This window comes from Zingiber officinale, chromosome 4B, assembly GCF_018446385.1.
Source record: "Zingiber officinale cultivar Zhangliang chromosome 4B, Zo_v1.1, whole genome shotgun sequence".
Taxonomy (NCBI): Eukaryota; Viridiplantae; Streptophyta; class Magnoliopsida; order Zingiberales; family Zingiberaceae; genus Zingiber; species Zingiber officinale.
Window position 1 is genome coordinate 88465386 of NC_055993.1, and position 18462 is coordinate 88483847.

General features: G+C 34.9%; 2 protein-coding genes across 10 annotated transcripts; both read right to left on the reverse strand.

The window, feature by feature from the left end:
• Positions 1–321: 321 nt before the first annotated feature.
• Positions 322–9943, reverse strand: LOC121975441 (actin-related protein 8-like). 4 transcript variants are annotated; one of them, XM_042527083.1, is made up of 14 exons: positions 8075–9383; positions 7718–7986; positions 7546–7604; positions 7334–7419; positions 6601–6671; positions 6373–6440; positions 6190–6251; positions 5359–5456; positions 4255–4336; positions 3463–3605; positions 2532–2680; positions 1985–2118; positions 1462–1580; positions 322–692 (listed from the first exon to the last, which is right to left on the reverse strand). In XM_042527083.1, exons 4-14 carry the CDS (start codon positions 7416–7418, stop codon positions 621–623), a joined length of 1083 nt encoding a protein of 360 aa, XP_042383017.1. In that variant the 5' UTR covers position 7419; positions 7546–7604; positions 7718–7986; positions 8075–9383; the 3' UTR covers positions 322–620. The 4 variants fall into 4 exon arrangements, with proteins under 4 accessions (XP_042383017.1, XP_042383016.1, XP_042383014.1 ...); XM_042527082.1 differs by having other exon boundaries at positions 7546–7986; XM_042527080.1 differs by lacking the exons at positions 7546–7604; positions 7718–7986; positions 8075–9383 and adding an exon at positions 9403–9943.
• A 1249-nt stretch (positions 9944–11192) lies between these two features.
• On the reverse strand, positions 11193–17970 carry LOC121975442 (cytochrome b5 domain-containing protein RLF-like). 6 transcript variants are annotated; one of them, XM_042527088.1, is made up of 8 exons: positions 17793–17970; positions 17038–17107; positions 16262–16342; positions 16023–16129; positions 15449–15836; positions 12634–12768; positions 12058–12108; positions 11193–11622 (listed from the first exon to the last, which is right to left on the reverse strand). In XM_042527088.1, the coding sequence occupies exons 4-8, from the start codon at positions 16053–16055 to the stop codon at positions 11549–11551; spliced, it is 681 nt and encodes a 226-aa protein (XP_042383022.1). In that variant the 5' UTR covers positions 16056–16129; positions 16262–16342; positions 17038–17107; positions 17793–17970; the 3' UTR covers positions 11193–11548. The 6 variants fall into 6 exon arrangements, with proteins under 6 accessions (XP_042383022.1, XP_042383021.1, XP_042383018.1 ...); XM_042527087.1 differs by having other exon boundaries at positions 16023–16137; positions 16248–16342; XM_042527084.1 differs by lacking the exon at positions 16262–16342.
• Positions 17971–18462: the final 492 nt, after the last annotated feature.

An 18462-nucleotide genomic window follows, 5' to 3' on the forward strand; every position in this document is an offset into this window, starting at 1 on the left:
GTAGCTGAGAGTTCTGCTACAGACCAAATCTCTCAGAATAGCAGCACCAGTCCAGAGATGCGTATGGTTGTTTCATTGTGACTGTAGCTTCGTAATGAATCTACTTTAGTTTAGTTCACGTTTGAAACTTAAGGCTTCTTCGGCTACCAATTGCTAACGCCAATGCTAATTAAAGAGAAGATGAAAAAAAAAAGTACATATTAACGTTTTCTTCAATATTCTCTGGCTACTTTTATATGAAATATAGTGATAAGAGCAATGTTTTACCAGCACACTAAGAGAATAGGAAAGTATTCATGGAAAAACATACAGTTTACAATGTGTATCAATTGTAAATCACATTATTAGACCTTTGGAGTTCTTTATTAGTTGCAAAATATACTATTAAATAGCACACTCCCTCGTAAAGAATGCTTACATCTGTATTAAACCTTTTTGGAGCTGATGATTGATAACAAATGGGTGTAGACCACTGTGTATTTTTTGATGTTGTTGAATCCCCTAAAATTTTGGGTATGTCTATAAAGATTAAAAAACAAATTGACAAAGTGCAAGTGTATCATTCATCCTGCGAGAAGAATGTCTGTCTGTCTATAAGCTACAGAGGGCTGGAAATTTCATCATATGTTGCGTTGAGACTTCTGGGCAAATTGATCTCTTGTAATACACCATGCGTCGCAGAAGGTACTCACCTACAATCAATCAATTTCAGCATAGTTGATGACTTCTCATATTCAAAAATTAGATACAGCTAGCAACAAAAAGGCCCATATTTCACTGAAAGTTGTCAAAACAACCAGAAGAAAATACAATTTGCAAGTGCACCATGAAAATCAAGTAATTTGACTAAACTTCAGTTATTAGTTGAATAGCTATGCTTACCGATTAACTTGACTAATCTTACACACACTTCCATTGGTTTTTTGCGAAAGTTACTAAACATAGTTGTGAATGCACAATAAAGTTAACTTAATTGAAATCTAATACTCAGTTGCCTTGGCTTTGATGAACTCTATCAGTTAAACTTGGGCTGAGAGTGCCAATAGGACTAACGTGGCACATTTTGTAGCTGCAAGCGACAAGCATCTAAAGAGGCGTGACAAATATAGATGTGATTCAGTTTTGAGTCTGATATGGGCTCAATCAATTCCAGGGGCATTCCCTAGTCTGATCAGTAATTGGAGAAGCAATCCTTCAATGGAACAAATTAATTAGCATCAATCACTGCCCCAGATGACTAGCAATGGAGGATTTTAAACAGCGACTTCACATTTTAAAATCGTTGGATTTTTTTCATCCATTTTCACTTTATCGTGTAAACTGGCACCTACTAATCACTTCCAAGTATACTACAAAATAACAGAAAGTAAATCAACCATGTGATGGAAATGATAGTATCAGATCATAGTAATTTGCAGTTAGAAAGAGTTTGAGACAGTTTAAAACATTAGATTGGCTTACATTGCTGAGGATCTTTGCTCCGAACCAAGCAGAATCAGTGCCATATGGAGGGGGTATGACTTTTATTCCTTCAGAGATTTGCGGAGGAAGGAGGTTAAGGAGTTCTTTGTCCAACCTCTCTGAGATTCACCACACCAAATAGAAAAATTAATAAAAGATGCTGTTTTTGTTCAAGTGAAATAGGAGAAAATAATTTCAAGGAAAATATTTTACAAAAAACTAGTTTACTTTGAAGGGTTCATTTGTGTATAATTGAAAGCTATTGTCATTTGTTTGTTTAATAATATAAAATGAGCAACCTCAATGATTCATCCTATTGTAATGACAATGACTCCTCTTTGACCGAAATCATTTTTGTTGACCATAGCTTTTGTACTTGCAAAATAGTTTTCTGAGAAGCAAACTAAGTCTTAGTATAGGTTTAACTAAATCAAATTATTGTTAGAAAATCTGTTAAAAAGGCTGAAGATGAAACAAATTAAAGAATAAGCCTCGCAGAAACTCAAATACCAAATTAGCTTACCAGGTAGTCCGGGTAAACATGATGTTCCACCAGCCAAAACCACAGTTTTATACCATCCATCATCACTTGTTACTTCTGAAGAGAAACAATGATCTATACACTGAGCCACAGCTTCATGCAAACCCCTTGAATGCCTATAAACAACAAAGACCAAAAGAATATATCAATCACACAATCATATTGCTATTTATCCTTGTTTTTACCTTTTCCTGTAAGTGAATCATCTTCACAGATAAGATTTCAATTACAGTAAATTACTCCAACATCAGGATTTTACCCATAAGTGCTCCAGTTACAAGAGTCCAAATCAGATAGATTCAGGGGTTGTGGAGATTCTAACATATCACTCAACCAAAAATATGTAAGAGAAGAGGGAATAGTGCAGAATAAGTTTTCTGGCCCATGCATTATCACTGTTCGTCAGTAGAAACAAGTGTATCTAACCAGACAATGGACAGCACTACAATACAGGAGAACTACCAGAACTATAAGCATGAATGAATAAAGAGGAATACATATCCAGATGAATTAAATTAACAAAACTCACACTCTTGCAATATGTGGCTGGAAAAGAATCTCTCCAGTTTGGAAACGCTCCTTTGCTAGAGTGAACAAACCCTCAGATGCAACCTCACACAATCCTTTGGAGTCTTTAAGTAGTTCTGCATTATAATCAGTGGCCACGTAGCAGAGTTTCTGGCATGAAAGGGTCTCAGGTTACTACAAGGGGTATATATATATATATAAATGTGTGCACTAACTTAGGCGCTTGAAGATAAACAAGTTCAATTTGATGAAAGTTTATTTGTCTCAAACTTCACATAGAGCAACACAAGAAACTAAAGCATGATTCTATTCTTGGGGCAAACTTGAAGAAATAATTTAACAAAGCTAAGGTGGAATCTTTAGCTGGAGCTGAACAAATTAACTTCAATATTTCATGTAATGAATGATTCAGTTGGCTTCAGTTCTAAGCACATTTTAGACCAAATCAAAATTTTCAAACTGAATATATGAATCTATCAAGAATTCAAACCAAATATGAAGATTATGGATTGCAATATAGATTAACAAAAACATTCATAATAAATAAGATCAATTTGCATATCTTCACAAAATTCTTTTAAGACATTTTTCACCTGTGTAACAAGTTGAGCATCACAGATATATACTCTTTAAATTCTAGGAGAGTGAGTATTCTAGGTCTGTTTAGCATTGAGTTTATGTACGCTAGTTTTTCACTTTTCCTCTTCTATAATAAGAATTAGATATTTTAGCAAATTAAGTTGGAATTAGACCAATAAAATATAGTTTTATTTACAGAAACTTTGTTGGCATGCCCAAATAAGTACAGTCCCAATTATCAAACAGAGATAGGGGAGATAGTTCGAATTTCCTTGATAGGTTGTCCAAAAAAAAATAATTCATACAGGCTTACAGTGTCCATTAGAAAACTGAATTCACATAGAGCAACATACCTCCTTGATAGTTCGAACAGTATATAGAGATTGGAAAATTATATTTCTCTGTTGCATTAGTTCCTTGAGAAATGCAGTGATTTTTGAAGCACCAAATCCCAATACTTCAATGCCCAATTCATACATCACTTCACCTCTAAAAACTGTTAAACAATTAATATTTATTATAATTTGAGTTTGGGAGAGTATATATAATCCAAAAAGTCATTTTTTTAAGAGTAGAATCACTAGTTTCTGATACAAGGAACATTTCAACTGTTTAAGATAACTCTTCAATTTGCTAATTTTCAATATGGTAGTAAATGACTCAAATGAGTTATATTATTCAAACATCTTAAATTTTCAAGCATTGTGAGGTCAGTGGAACATAAAACCTTAGTCTATAAATTAAGGCATCTGCTGAATAGGTCAATTTACTTGAAAAAACCTTCCCAGATTAAATAACAACTACTCTGAAAAGTCCCAATACAAGCTACTTTTCCAAATTTTGCAGCAGCTAGCAAGTAACACAGAAGATCACCATACTCACCTTATAATCTGCCCAATCTAACTTATTTGCTAGTCCTAACTCCAAATAAAGAAGGCCATAAATTTTTTGAAGGCTTGCATTTGTATGCAGCCAGTATGAAAAAAACTATGAATAGTACAGATGACACAAGATGGACAGCAACCCCAACTATTATTTGTACTGGTGACCACCCTTGCTCTTGTTTTGTAAATTAACAGTCTCGATAATAGAAAATAGTAGAAACAAGACTAAGAACTTAAAAACACTAGTAAATGAAGATTTACCTGGGACAACTGATGTTACATTGAAACCAATGTTAACAACTATTCCAGAAGTTCTTCTTGCTGCATACAAAGCTAAAACAGCCTGAGGTTTCAGATTAAGAAAGTAGTTTAGCATTCATCTTATTGGAACAAGGATAAAGGGGAAACAAATTACACATCAATCAGGATTCCTCACAACAACATAAGTTTAAAATTATCATCTAAAAGGAAACAACCGTGCATGCATATGTTTGAGTTAATTTATTCAAAAAAAATAAAGAAAAGAGTTAAATCATCAATCAAAAGCAGAAATAATAATCTGGAACACTGAAAAAATAGTATTGAATTCCAAGGCAATAGTTCCAAATCGAATCTCTTTAGAGAGTATCTATCAAAATCCTGAACTTTGCTTTATTGCGCCTTTCTCCTATCAACCATCCACCCTGGCCCATACTCGAGATTTAAAAAAAATGAACAATGCAGCAACAGAATTTCCAGGCTTCGTGGACAAATCTCCAACTATTAGCTTCTTAGTTCTGCAACACAGGAAGCTTAGCTATGGTGACTTAATATATTAAGTGTTAATGTGCAAAGGATCATCCACAGCCGATTTTTGATGATTGCATGAACGTCATAATCTGCTCCTGCTCTGTGGCTGGATTTACTCACTTATTCCCTTTCACTCTTTTCCCTTTTTGATCTTGTTAGCTTATATGATGTGTGCCTGAACATTTTGATAATAATTCTGTAAGCCATTGTGAATGCACATTTTATATCTGCCTATGTTCATTTGTGTCATTGTTGGAAAAAAAATGTCACTTTTAAATTGCTTGCAGGTACATCAAACTCTGACATAGAATCTCCCATTTTGTTTGCTAAACCCTCAAGAATTCAGGACAAATAGTTATTAGATTCCTCTCTCTATTTAATTTCTCTATTTCCCCAAAAATACAATGCCACAATCAACTTGATGCCCGCCAACAAACTTAGAGCAGAAGCATCTCAACCAGCCATTAAAACTGATATCCTTCGGAAACAAGCTTTGACAACTTTGTCAGGAACAAAGGATGCTCTTGATAATAGATAAAATTAAGAAGACAAAATGGAGCCAGTTCAGATGCATACTTGATCAACTGCACAAACTGCAGGAGCGTTCATATCAAAAAGGACAGAGTATATTGACTCTCTAAGTTGCCTTCTGGACGTTTGAGCAGCTTCAGTATCTGGAAAAAGGAAAACACATTACGTAACTTTGGTCTTCACCTATTTAGGAATCTCAAATATACAAAATTGAGGAAACTATAACCACATCTAGAAACATCTTCACAAAAAAGATTGAAAATTTTATTTAAAAAATCAATTGGCAACAGAAGTTTCTAATCTAACTAAACCACTAGCACATGGTAATTCAATCTAGGTCAACTATAAATCAACACTAACGTGAGAGGCATGATAAAAACCCTGTTTGCATAATGCCTGACATGGTTTAACAATCACAGGTGTGAAGCTGTGAATCCAACATTACACCTCTGCTGGAAACCTTTTCTCCCAAAGGAAGTTACAAGTTTTCATTCCCTTGAACAATTTCAACCAATCACACAGTAAGAGAATTAAGTAGACCAATGATTTTTCGTCAATTGTAATTAATTAGATATGATCCAGAAGAAATAGTGGGTGGCATAAGTTGAGAAAAGTTTGTGATAATGTACTTGCTTTTGAAACTAATATAAGTTGGATTATTTTTCTGTAGCAGATGAATAGAAGTCGCTATCTTGAGTCAACCATTGCATTTTAGGAATTTCAAATTCAAATTGAGAAAGTGATATGCCAATTGAAAACAAGATGCATGAAGCAGCAGAAAGAATCAAGAAAGTCACACCAATATGAAAAACCCCCCCTATTGTAAGAATCAGAATATCCTCTTTCCATCTTGTCATTGTCTATGGATGCACCTACCCTCAGTGTGGCAGATAGGAAGAGACACAATTATCGGGTGAGATGATGACCTAACCTGCATTCTGTAATGAGAAGAATCACATAAGTTTTACTCTAAACATGAATCAGTGCTGCTGGTAAATAAGTTCATGATTAAAAAAAGTAAAGATAAATTTAACCATGAATCAGAAGGAAAAAAAAAACCTGCTAAAAATTGTAGAGAAAAAATGCCGAAACCTTGCATGTGTTGGAGTCTCCAAGTTGCCAAATTCCTATGGAGAAACAGAGTCACTACATTAGGAAGCATCTTCTGGACTCAGATATATTACAATGCATGGGCAAATGAACTTTGCATACAAAGATCACAACTCACAAGTCACAATATAAAAATTAAATTACAAATTTCACCGGGATAGTAAAAGATTTTTTTACCAAAAATGTAGCACAACGCCCAGATGGAGCAGCGTACTTGCTCCAACCATATTTGCAATAACCCGATCCACCTTCATATAAGGTTCCCAGAAACCATAGAATGAGAGTAAAAATGTATAAATGATCCATAAATACATTTCTCAAAAACATTTGAAATAAGCTTCCTGAAGCTGCAGACTGAGAAAAATAATTTATAAATGATGGATACACACATTTCTCTACCACATTTGCAATAACCAAATCCATCTACGTACATGATACAATACTTACAAACAAACAAATTAAATTAGGACATAAATTTTCATGATTTGAAAAGGAAAAAACACTACCGAGGATAATATAAAACTCCAATCAATTTTCTTGGGAAAAACTATTACATCATGCATGAAGCCAAATCTGTGTCATGCAGAATCCATTTTAGAGTTCATATATCCTTAAGAAAATGTTCAAAAAGTTCAAACATGACTACTCATTTAACTACTAATCACTTGAATATAACATCTACTGGTTTTCCTAAACCAATTTAGGAGGTTTAGTACGGAAGTTAAAAGAGTTCTATATTTTTCGGGGAAGAAACGCACCTTCTGCATACAAATAAATTTTATTGCAGAATCGCATCAAAAGGTTGATGATAAATTGCCTTTTTTAATTTTCTTTTCAATTTTTCAATTTTTTGTTCTTCTGGGAAAAAAAAATCAAAACAGAAAAAAGAAAATTCATGGACGAAACATACCATCCACAATAATAGAACCTGGAACCATGGCACGGCGTGCAAAGATGTTCAAGAAGGACACTTGATGTGAATAAAGGAGGTACATCCTGTCACACAAAAGATTCATAGTTAAGAAAAAAATTTACTCGTTTACAGAAAAATATTAGAGAAAAGAACACACAGCACGATAGTTTTCCACTTTTCCTTTTAGCAAAGATGAGATAATAGTGAACCTGGGATCACCAATTGTAGTAAGATGAAAGTTGAGTACTGCAGATTACATAAGGTGAAGCTGGAAGTTTGGAAACAATAAAGAAATCCACTATTTTAATTGCTAAAGAAGGAGAGAGCAAAAGGGAAAAAATAGATACAACAAGAAAGCTCACGGCCATGTCACAAGGATACTGCAGTGCTGTTGCTTGGGGTGATTTTGGAGATGAGACTAATCAAAGCCCCCATGTACTGTTCTAGAAATTGCAAGGACAACTAAACCTACCAACATCACAGCAGGTCCACCTGCCTTTGAAGGAAACTGATGGGGAAACCTTTTGATCTAGGAAGGTTGCTTCACACCAGGTCAGCCAATTCTCAGAAGCAAAGATGAAGGTGTTAACATCTTCATAACTTGGTGGCTATAGAAGAACACCAAAATTTCCAAGAGTCAACATTTGGATCTGTCATCCACCAAAGTTCAAAATATGAGCTGCCTTCACAGCTTGACCTTTTCATAGTAGAAGAAGAGGTGCAATGATAATTTCTCACAGCTATAAGAATTCGATGGACACAAGCAGGAGAAATTGCTTATGTGAACTTTGTGTCTTCCAAGAACATCCTTTGTATTGAGCTTCATTTGCAATGCTAGTGAAATGAAAACTCACAGGAGAGCAATTGAGAAGTGAGAACCATGTATCCACACTAGATCATCAAGCAACCACCGAAGGATAGTGCAAAGTACACTAACATAATGGAGAAGAAACCCAAAGCTGTCAACCTACAAAAATTTGCATTCGAATATGGCCTGAGAGAATAGTCAAGGCTATGTCATGTGTTCCCTCTTGTCAGCATTGTCTCTTTGATGATGATGATCACCTCTCATCTCTTTTAGGAAATCCTACACTAGCACCTCTGCTGCTATGTTGTGAGGATGAACCGCGTGGACAAGTTAGAGACTAGACAATTAGACAGTTCTTCTATGAAGCCAAGGTATCATATCCGGTTTACATTAATAATGTTTGTTCTAACATACAGGTTCAATTTTTTTTTTAATTCACACTATCCTAATGTAATGTTGGTGGCATGGATCCAATAGGAGGCCGTAGGTGGAGAGAAGCTGCTCCAAGGCAGTTCGAGTGCTTTCAAAAGTTTTCTCAAAATTCAATTTCTGAACTACAGTTTCCTCACCAGTTGCACACAAGAGGCAAATGACAGTGCTGCTTACTTTGATAAACACAACCTGTTATAGATCAACTCTGAGATGCACTTAGGACAAAGATGAGCAAGAACTTTCTAAATAACCTTGATAAGTAGGTGCTCTAGAGCAACAGGCCTGAAGTCAAAGGTTGTACACACTCCTACAAATTTGGTGACAAGGAAATGTAGGCAAATGAATATCAAGAGTCCCAAATTCCTGGAAAGGCTCAAGTGAGCATTGAATTCTTTTAGGCCCAGGGCTCTTGCCTTTACCCAGGGCTTGAACAACTGCATATATCTCTACCTTACTCAAGGGTAAAATCAACTCTTCTAAGGAGCTTGGTATTAGGGGAGAAGGCTCGAACTTAGTTATATGAAACATTTCTGTAGCAAACTCATCAAGGAGCTGAAAAGATCCACGAAGGCATGATAGAGATAATAAGGGTGGGGGCATCCAACATATATAATAGTGGACTAAAGAAACTAAGCATAAGTGGTTTGAGCTTGGACTAATGAAACAAGCATTGCCTCTAATTTTTTTTATACAGGTTTGGAGGTTATAGTGCTATCGAAATTCCTTACTGGAGACACATCCAAAGAGATTAGGAAAGACATAAGAGAACTAAAGAAAATTTAAGAAACTAAAGAGAATAAAAACAAATGAAAAAAATTGGAATTACATTGGCCCCGATCTCAATTGCGTCTCAGCAAACATCACCGTCTCGAATGGCTCTTTCCCATGTTTGAGGAAGAAGATCCACAGTCTATTATCCGACACCAGAACCCTCCAAGAGCTGCACACCAGGCTTGACCCGGCCGCCTCCTTCGGCCCGAGAAGCTTCAGTATCTGCACAATCACATCGGTAGGAAGCCGATCGAGATCGCCCAAGGACAGCGGTTGCTGATAATCGTGTGCGGAAACTGGCCAGCTGCCTAGGCTAGGATCTGTTTCCGTTAAGTCCGGGTCGAAACCCCACACCTTTCTCACGACCAGCGCCAGCAGGATCTCAATGACTTGGCTGACTCTCCGAGGTAAAATTTGGCGGAGGTAGGAGAATGCGGGGTGATCGAGGCAAGGGGCATTAGGAGACGCCACCGGAGCAGGGATCGAGCTCCGACGTCTCATGGCTGAGGAGAAGGAAGATGATAAAGGGGATCGAAATTGAAGGGTTTCAGCTCGCGACGGAATCGAATTAACTCGGGAGGAAGAAAGAGGCGGCAATAAAAAGGAATTTGGTCGCGACTGGAGACGGGAAGCGATGGATGGGGCATGGGACGTGGACTTGACGTGGACGTGGATCCTATCCAGATGTAGAAATCTTATCCGTCCCATCGCCGGCCTGTGAGTTATAACCGTCCGATCATGTAATATTGCTGGCGGATTTGGAGCGGATTCTATCGCGAGCACGTGGTCAGGGGAGAGCCAATTGTATCTGTACGGCATCGCGATGCCCATGACCATGAGAGGTAGTGTACGTCAGCCAGGACAATCTGTGGGGTCCGTTTTTTCCGCCAATCAAGGAAGAGTAAGAGTAGAGATTGCATAGAAAATGTGTTTTACGCCGCCGCCAGAGGAATTTAAGGAAAAATGATAGGTAAAGGAAACAAACTCAATCAAAATTTTAAGAATAGACAGGTAAAATGATGAGATTCATAAAAAAATGAAATGATGAATCATAATTATGTGTCTATTCTTGAGATTTTCATTGAGTTTTTTTTCTTGTGCTCGAATTTAAGATTAGAGAATTGAATTTAAAATTTCTGTTTACTAATTAACTAAAGCAATGGTTAAAAAAATTTCCAAAGAACATTGATCAATTCCCGATTCTACCCGTTTATCTGTAAAAAAAATCTTAAATAAGGAAAATTCGATTAATCAAAACTAAAAAGCTACCAATTCCAATCTAATTTTTGTTTTCTCTATTTTTTTTTTTTTTTTTTGCACGGCCCTATAAATCATAGGAGATTTCACTTTAGCAATAACAATACATTCAAAGAGGAATTGAGACAACAAATAAATATTATTCATGAATAATTCATAATCTCTATTTATTAAAGTTAAAAGTAATATCGATCATCCCAAACGATCCAGTATTATAATCTCACAATAAAAATAAATCTCTATTCCTAAATAATAACAAACTTTACACAAATATATTTAAAAATATTCATGAAGTATTTAAATTTATTCATTTAATTCACTTGTATTTATTGAATAAATAAATATATATATATATATATATATATATATATATATATATATATATATAAGAATTTTATTAGATAAATATATTGTTCATGAATATTGAATTTATTTATAATCCTATTTGAGATCTTTGATAATTTATCAAGGATAAGGAAATATATTTATAGCATTGGATCGGAAAGTCTTAACATAGTTACCAGACGATCGTGAGTCTGAAAGAAAGGCACATATAGTCGACTGAATCAACAGTGGCCAAATACAACCTAAAAAACTAAGGCATTAGAGAGCCATAGATAATAGTTACGACTATAATTTCCTGTTCAAAATAATACACTTGTTCCCGACAGCTTTGATGATCTTGAAAATAACAAATCTTTCACGTTGGACAATGATACACTAGGAATTTACACAATGGCAATCTAAATATATAAATCTTAACAACGCATCAGATTCATCAATTAAGTGGTACATGAAAGGAAATGTACATAAGCAACATGGTCCACTTCAAGAAGCGCTGAGAGCATCGTCTGCTCTTATTTTCTTAAAGAAATAAATTTACTTGTAACTGTCAGACACAAGCAACACCGAAGTGCATGACCTTTTTATCTGTGCTTGAGTTTTCAGTTAGGATCTAGAATTCCCACAAGGCACTTCTCCAGTAAGAATTCCGCATTAACCCATGCATGATATTTGTCTAATATAACAGTTAAGGCAAATCAACCTGCGGTGGACTGATAAATAAGTAAATGAAGAGTAAGACATGTTATTTTGGTGCTAAATAGAATGGTGAAGACCTATGCTTGACACACTGGAAGGTGAAGACTGAATTGTTGCTAAGGTGGGATTACTTTAGATAACTTATTGCTAGGATTAAACTTTGTGTCAATTAGACTAAAAAAAAAAATTATTAGATAGTGATACTCGTACTTGTTTCTTCGTTTTGGGATTTGTTAAAGTATCTTCTAGCTACAAGCTTTGTGCTGGTTAGGCTAAAAGAAAATTTTGCAACACGGTCACACTTGTACTTGTTTCTTTGTTTACTTCCTAGTTTATTGATCTTGATGGCGTTGTCTAAATTCATTTAGATAAAAAAAAAAGCCAGTAAACACGTGATAAAAACTAAGGATACTGAATAAAGCAGTACAGTCTTTGCCAGCTGCCTTCATAATCATATCCTCACCTGTCAAAAGAAATGATAAGCTAAACCTATTACTACTTAATAAGAAAAAGGGGGAAGAAAATATAGTTGATTCGTGTAAATTGTATATGACTATTAGGAGAGTACTCAGTTAACTCAACATGAGTTGAACTTGTAAACTTATTGGGCCTAACTTGGATGCAGTATGTAAATCTGTAAATATCTCCAAGTCATTTTAGTTTCCAAATTTGTCCTGACAAACAGTCAGTAGTTACTCCAGTATATAGCCTCAAGAAGATCGGCATAAATCAAGATGGTGCAATTTTCATAGACTTAGTGATTGAAATATGGCAAGAAGAATGTAGAAGCTAAATATATTATATATGTGCATGATAAGTCATAATCAATAGACATCCATCCCAAAGAAGTAAAACATGGAGAGAAATTCTGAGAGAATCTGCAATATAATGTTAAATTACTATAAGGATGTTCTGTGCTACCTATTTCACATAAGATTACACAAAAATGATCTCATAACAAGTTGCAGAATCAAGTAATGTTGCATACCTCCAGGATGAAACTTCATGTATGGGGAAATATTGTAAACACGGCCTTTTAGAACTGTCCAAATAGAACCACCAGTTTTATGCTGCTTAACTTCATCCAGAGTAATTAGCCTGCAGTTTGATCGTCCCTTAAGCCCTAAAATGGTCATAATGACAAATAAATTAAGAGAAAAGAATGAAAATCATCAGAGCAGATACATATAAAAGTATATGTGCAACTTCAAAATTTCAGAACCAACATTTTAGGGAGAAAAGTAGAAAGATATATATACTGTGTAGTGAACTATGAACTAAGCTATCTAGTAACTAATATGCTAGGGAGAGTTGCCCAAGTATATCCCCAAGCATAGTAAAGGAGGATATGACTGATTAATTTATCATGATCAAACATCCAGCAAAGCTTGCTTGAAATTGTACCAGTAGAGGAACCATTTTAAGTGAGAAATGAAAGAATTGACTCATACAACTTCATAGATTGGTTATGCATGCATTACAAGCAGTATCTGTTAACATTAAACTACAAAGTGCAATACATAATCAGATTCACTGCAATATTATGGATGAATTCTAATAATGTTAGTGTTTTTTGTTCAGGAGAGATATCATCCCATTCTTTTCTATTGGTTCATCATTTTGATAGAAATGTATTAATCCACGTGCCTATATTGATCCATGTGCAAAAATTGATTACTTTGCCAATTATATTATCTGCAATTTCCCAAACTAATTGTAATCCTTTTAACCCCAAATTGGTTCAGTCGTATAAAAATATTAATCAAAAATGATTTGAAAAGAAAAAAATAATTTTATTTTTTTTTAAGTTCAAATTTGAGCACCATTCCACACCCATTGCAGGCAAAAGTGACTTTTCCGTCCAAATATGGTGGAAGCAATATAAAACTAGGAAAAGAGTTTCTATAGTCTTATTTCTTTCTTAGTTTCCTTTCCTCGTAGAAAACATGCAGAGTTAATAGCTTATTAGGTATAGTGGGTTTAATTCCAAATTGGAACTTCTAGATTTAGAAATTTATCATCAGTTCCATACATATCTACACAATAGGTATCTTTAATGAAAACAATATAATATTTTTCCCTAAACATAACAATATCCTTTACTCTTATTACAACTTAACATGGAAACTAGAATCTGGATTTGACCAAAGCCCATATGACTCTGACTATCTATCAATGTACATTAAATAGTAACAAACAGCTATTGTTTGGCGTATCAAAAAAGGGAGATGAAAATTGATATAGCATCAATCATCATTCTGAACCAAACTAAACACTACACAAGCAAAAGTCTACAGAAATAGTGGTCTAAGAATGTTGGCAAACATCCTAAAGTACCTCAAAACAACTTATCATGGAACTGGATCAACAAGAAAAGGTATGCTACCTATCATCTACACAGATTTGATTGCATTAAAACAGATCATGATTTTGGAATTAGATTAAAATTAAACAGATAGTGACATGTTAAAACTGATTAAAAAAACAAAAATGTGCTAAAAGATCCTTTCACTCTTTTGTTATAGATGAATATACAACAAGAATATATGAAGATAGTGCAGCCAAAGAATAGAAGATGACGAGCTGCATATATTACAATAATGAAAGACAATGGAAAATAGCTAATTAAAAGAAAATCTAACCAAATATATGTAGTATCAAATTATGAGAATACACCAAAAGGTAGCACCTATGTTCCAATAATTCAACACCAGTAACTATAAAAAAAATATAAATAGAATGAGAGAAGAGCAAAGAACGATAAGATATTAGGATGATCATGATGTTCTAAAATCAATGGTGTTGATTCAATAAAGGGTGGCATGACATCCTTTGCTTGGAAAGGCATGGTATTTGAGGGCAGGGCACCTGTATCAAGGAAGACCTGGCCAAATCACCAAAAACTCTAATATCCAAAAAGACAAAAGGAAACTAGATAGCTCGCCTCCTCCCGAGGTGGAGGGTGTCTCAATCCATTATATATCTCGCCTCGGAAATTATTTTATAAGAGCAGGCATCCGTGCCAATGGATGACACCAGCTGATTGGAAATTGAAATCTTTTAGATTTAAATTGAGCTATATGGTGAGAAAAGAGTAGTAAATGCGTCATCTATCATCCAAAATCTTCCTAGAAAATTTTATTTAGAAATTCTTCAGTAAATCTTTACATTGTAAAAAGTTTAATGCATATCCTGAAACCAAAGTAGGAAATTCCATAAGCATTACTCACTCTTTATATTACTAGTCATTTATGCTATTAAGGCAGCGCGAGGCTTCTCTCCCTTCCATTCACCTCCAAATAGAAATGAGAATATATTTTTAATTTCTTTGGTTACTAACTGGTTGTTAAGAGGATGCACTTAATAGACAGACACTTCCTAGTCCTTAGGCAAAGAAGTAGGGAATGTATGCTCATTATGGTTACAACAAACAAGTGCTCCTTAGGGGAAGGAGTATGAGTGGTATTGAGATAATGCAAGCAAATCCCACCTTAAGGATGTATAAGCCCTTTTACTCCAACTTAAGGAAGGCACTTCATATTCCTTACAGACAAGGAGTCCAGAGTGTCTGTATCATTCGTTCCCTGACTGTAACAATCATTGAAATGACTTTAGCCTATGAACATGCCTAAAAAGTTAGCAATAAGAAATGCATTATTAAGACCATTTGTTCTTGTATTTTTCTCTAGCTATGATAGGTTTTTCAATCTTTTTCCACCAAGATTGTCTTCTCACATCCCCTCACTAGTGCTTTGTGGATAACGATCTGCACAGACATAAAAAAAAATAAGGGAAAGAAATACCTGCAAGATCAGGATGTGTACGAGTAATCTTTAACCAATCCATTTGGCTGTACCCCTTTTCAAATGGAACCTTAGCTCTCGCTACAGGTTTTTTCACTACTGGTTTCTGTTCCTGTGATGCATGTTCCAAATCTTTTGCCCCTCTAACTTGTTCCGGTATCATTAGTTTAGTTAGCTTGTCATTTGCAATTGCTGTTTTACTTGAATTATGAGATGAAGACACATCAGATTTCTCTTGTAAAGTTGCATTGTCTCGAGAAGTATCACCTGGCACTGGATTTCTGTTTGTTCTCAAACCACATGAAGGATTGTCTTCAAGAACAATCTTATTAATATCAGGAATTGCTTTAGGAGACTCTATGTTGTCGTCTTGAACTTCTAAACCAACCTACAAATGAGAAACAGGTAAGATGCTTAGAAATTTTTGTACAACTTTCGTTAATTCAGAAGGATTGGAAATTCAAATTCTGAACTTATCCATTTGATGAAAAATGAAGTATTAGGTTATAGGCATAGCAGAAGAACAAGCTTTGAGGGTTGCAGAGCATATTTCATCAAACAATGAATGACTCACCTGGCAAAAGGTGAAATCAGAGGAATCAACCATCTCGAAGTTTTTTTATGCTTTTTTCCTTGTCTTAAAAGAGCATTACAATTCACAAGATACCTAAGAACAAGACCCTGCACAACTACCATAAAGAAAGAATAAGAAGATCTGAGAAACAGATCAAACAAGATGAAAGAGAAATGCAAGAATCAACTTTGTTTTTATCTTAGGGTTAGAGCAAAGGAAAGCTACCACAAGCATAACACCTCTTATGTTTCTCATAGTCGCATCTGTAAACTGATGTCTTGGTCTACTTCTAAGAGCCAACAGCTAGCCCAACATTAATACTGCACTTGTTTCCAAAATATTTTTAAGAAATATAATTTGAAACTCTAGTATCTTGTTTAGTGAAGAATTTACAAACAAAATTTGTGATTTTGACAGTGTATACTGTGGACTCATTGCATGTGCACATGTAGTATGGCATATGTGTTATCTGAATGTGTATGCAATATCTTGATCAATATGCAATCTATATTTGCAAACATTTATATGTATAAAAATGGCTAACATATGTATAATAGTGAATTAACTATGTGACAGTTTTCATAGTAAACAGCCTGAACAATTTACATGCATTTTAGAAAAGGTGCAAATACTTGATGGCATATGCAGTTATGTGAGTCGTGTAAGAGGTCTCCTTCCAAAAAACAAATGTGACTTCTTATATGGATATTTAAACTGCTATTTAAAACACTAATGGGAATAGATTTTTTTTCCAAGCTCTGAAAAACATGAAAGTGTGTTTATTATATTAAAATTGGAGCAATTTTAAATAGTCAAGCCAAGAAATGTGAAATTTTGTTTGATTAGTAAAACATGCAATCTTTACCCTAGTTGACACTACTAATTGATATTAATGTTGTAGTAAAATATCATGTATTTTCATCATGGATCAAAAGTTTATTATGTGCCACCCAAAGGGGAATGGTACGCACCATTCTGACTAGGAATCAGATTCTCGTCTTCAAGAAAACCTTACCAAGTAAGCTTATTAGTTCTTCTGCTTCACGTCTACTTCTTCTTTCCCCGCTTCTTTAATTGGTGCCCACCTGTACCAATTCATACTGATACTCAATACCGCAATCACTGCCAAAATGGTACAGCTTTTGGCAAGCCATTAATGTTTAGGCAAACACAACATATTATGGCTGAGCTTTAGTAAACAAAAGGAAATGGTGAAGACAGGAATCGTGACAATCTAGATCGATATCAAGATCATAATATTATTATGCAGCTAGTCATTCGTAACCCTAACACTAAACAACTTCTCGAACAACAAACTAAAGAGTTAGACGACGTGCTTCGACTACAATTTCAAGGATAAAAACTGCAATAAAAGTTAGTAGTCACAGAGGAGAAGAAAAAAAGTCAACACGCACAAAAATGGAGTCACCGAAAGTTCAAAACGGAGTTAACATAATTTTGAAAATTAAAGTGAGGCCATCGCATCGAAGATAGATCTTGAAGATCAGAGTGAAATCTTCTGGTCCAATTTGAATCAAGAACCTGCATATTTAGCGTGCGATGGCAGGAACAGATATAACTTTAGCGCACATATTAATCGATAAACCTAAAGACAAAATGTAAGCATTCCAAATTTCCGATGGATGGAAAGATCTTCTATATAAAAACGTTGAATAAGTAAAATAAAAAAAAGGCAAAAAAAGATCAGAAAGCCCATGAATCTGCAACCAATATGTATAGGCAAAAAAAAAAAATGAAACGGAGAAGCACCTGCAGCTTAGATGCTGCTCGCCGACGGTAGTCGAAGCACGCGGCCCGTAAGTATCATCGCAGGGTGTTCTTTGCCGATCCTCTTGGTGGTTTAGAAGAGACCGTCGACGATCTTGACTCCGGAGCAAAGGAGCAGGTTTCGCTAGGTCAGGTGTGGCAGCGCACGTCGATCTTGACTCTACCATAAGGAGAATCAGCGGATTCAATTCGGCACGTGCCAGGCTTTGCGCGATGGCGCCATCCCAATCCGATACCGACTAGACCGACCGGTTAAAAAACAATAGAAGTAATTTTTTAAAAAATTATTAAAATTATTCAGTTAGTTTAATAAGAAGCAGTGAAAATAATTTTAAGTTTATCCGTGTTTGTAAAAGCGCGATCTGAATCAGAAAATCTCTCCGATACCTAATTAATTAGAGTAAGATAATTTTATTATAAATTGATCTTATCATTTTTCTTTTTTTTTTTATTATAGTGATTCCAATTCCAAAAGTAATAAGTTGAATCGAATTTTGCAATGAAATTAGAATAGGATCGCTAGAATCGTATGCTCGTGATAGGGAAGAGAGAAAGATAGCTGACGGCTAGTAGCAGCAGGTGAGGTTGGAGGAACTTTAAATTTTTAATTGAAATTTTAATTAATTAATTTAATTAATTTCTTACTATAAAA

Bases quoted from the DNA above. Each gene is read 5' to 3' on its own strand.
- LOC121975441 (XM_042527080.1), bottom strand. From the start codon at position 9,848: ATGAGACGTCGGAGCTCGATCCCTGCTCCGGTGGCGTCTCCTAATGCC. The intron at 6,441-6,600 runs GTAAAAAAATCT...GTTTCTCCATAG, and splicing joins GGCGTTGTGCTACATTTTTG to GAATTTGGCAACTTGGAGAC. The intron at 5,457-6,189 runs GTAGGTGCATCC...TCCTTTTTCCAG, and splicing joins TCCTATCTGCCACACTGAGG to ATACTGAAGCTGCTCAAACG.
- LOC121975442 (XM_042527084.1), bottom strand. From the start codon at position 16,055: ATGGTTGATTCCTCTGATTTCACCTTTTGCCAG. The intron at 15,837-16,022 runs GTGAGTCATTCA...TCTCATTTGTAG, and splicing joins CTGATTTCACCTTTTGCCAG to GTTGGTTTAGAAGTTCAAGA. The intron at 12,109-12,633 runs GTATGCAACATT...TTCTTTTGACAG, and splicing joins CATGAAGTTTCATCCTGGAG to GTGAGGATATGATTATGAAG.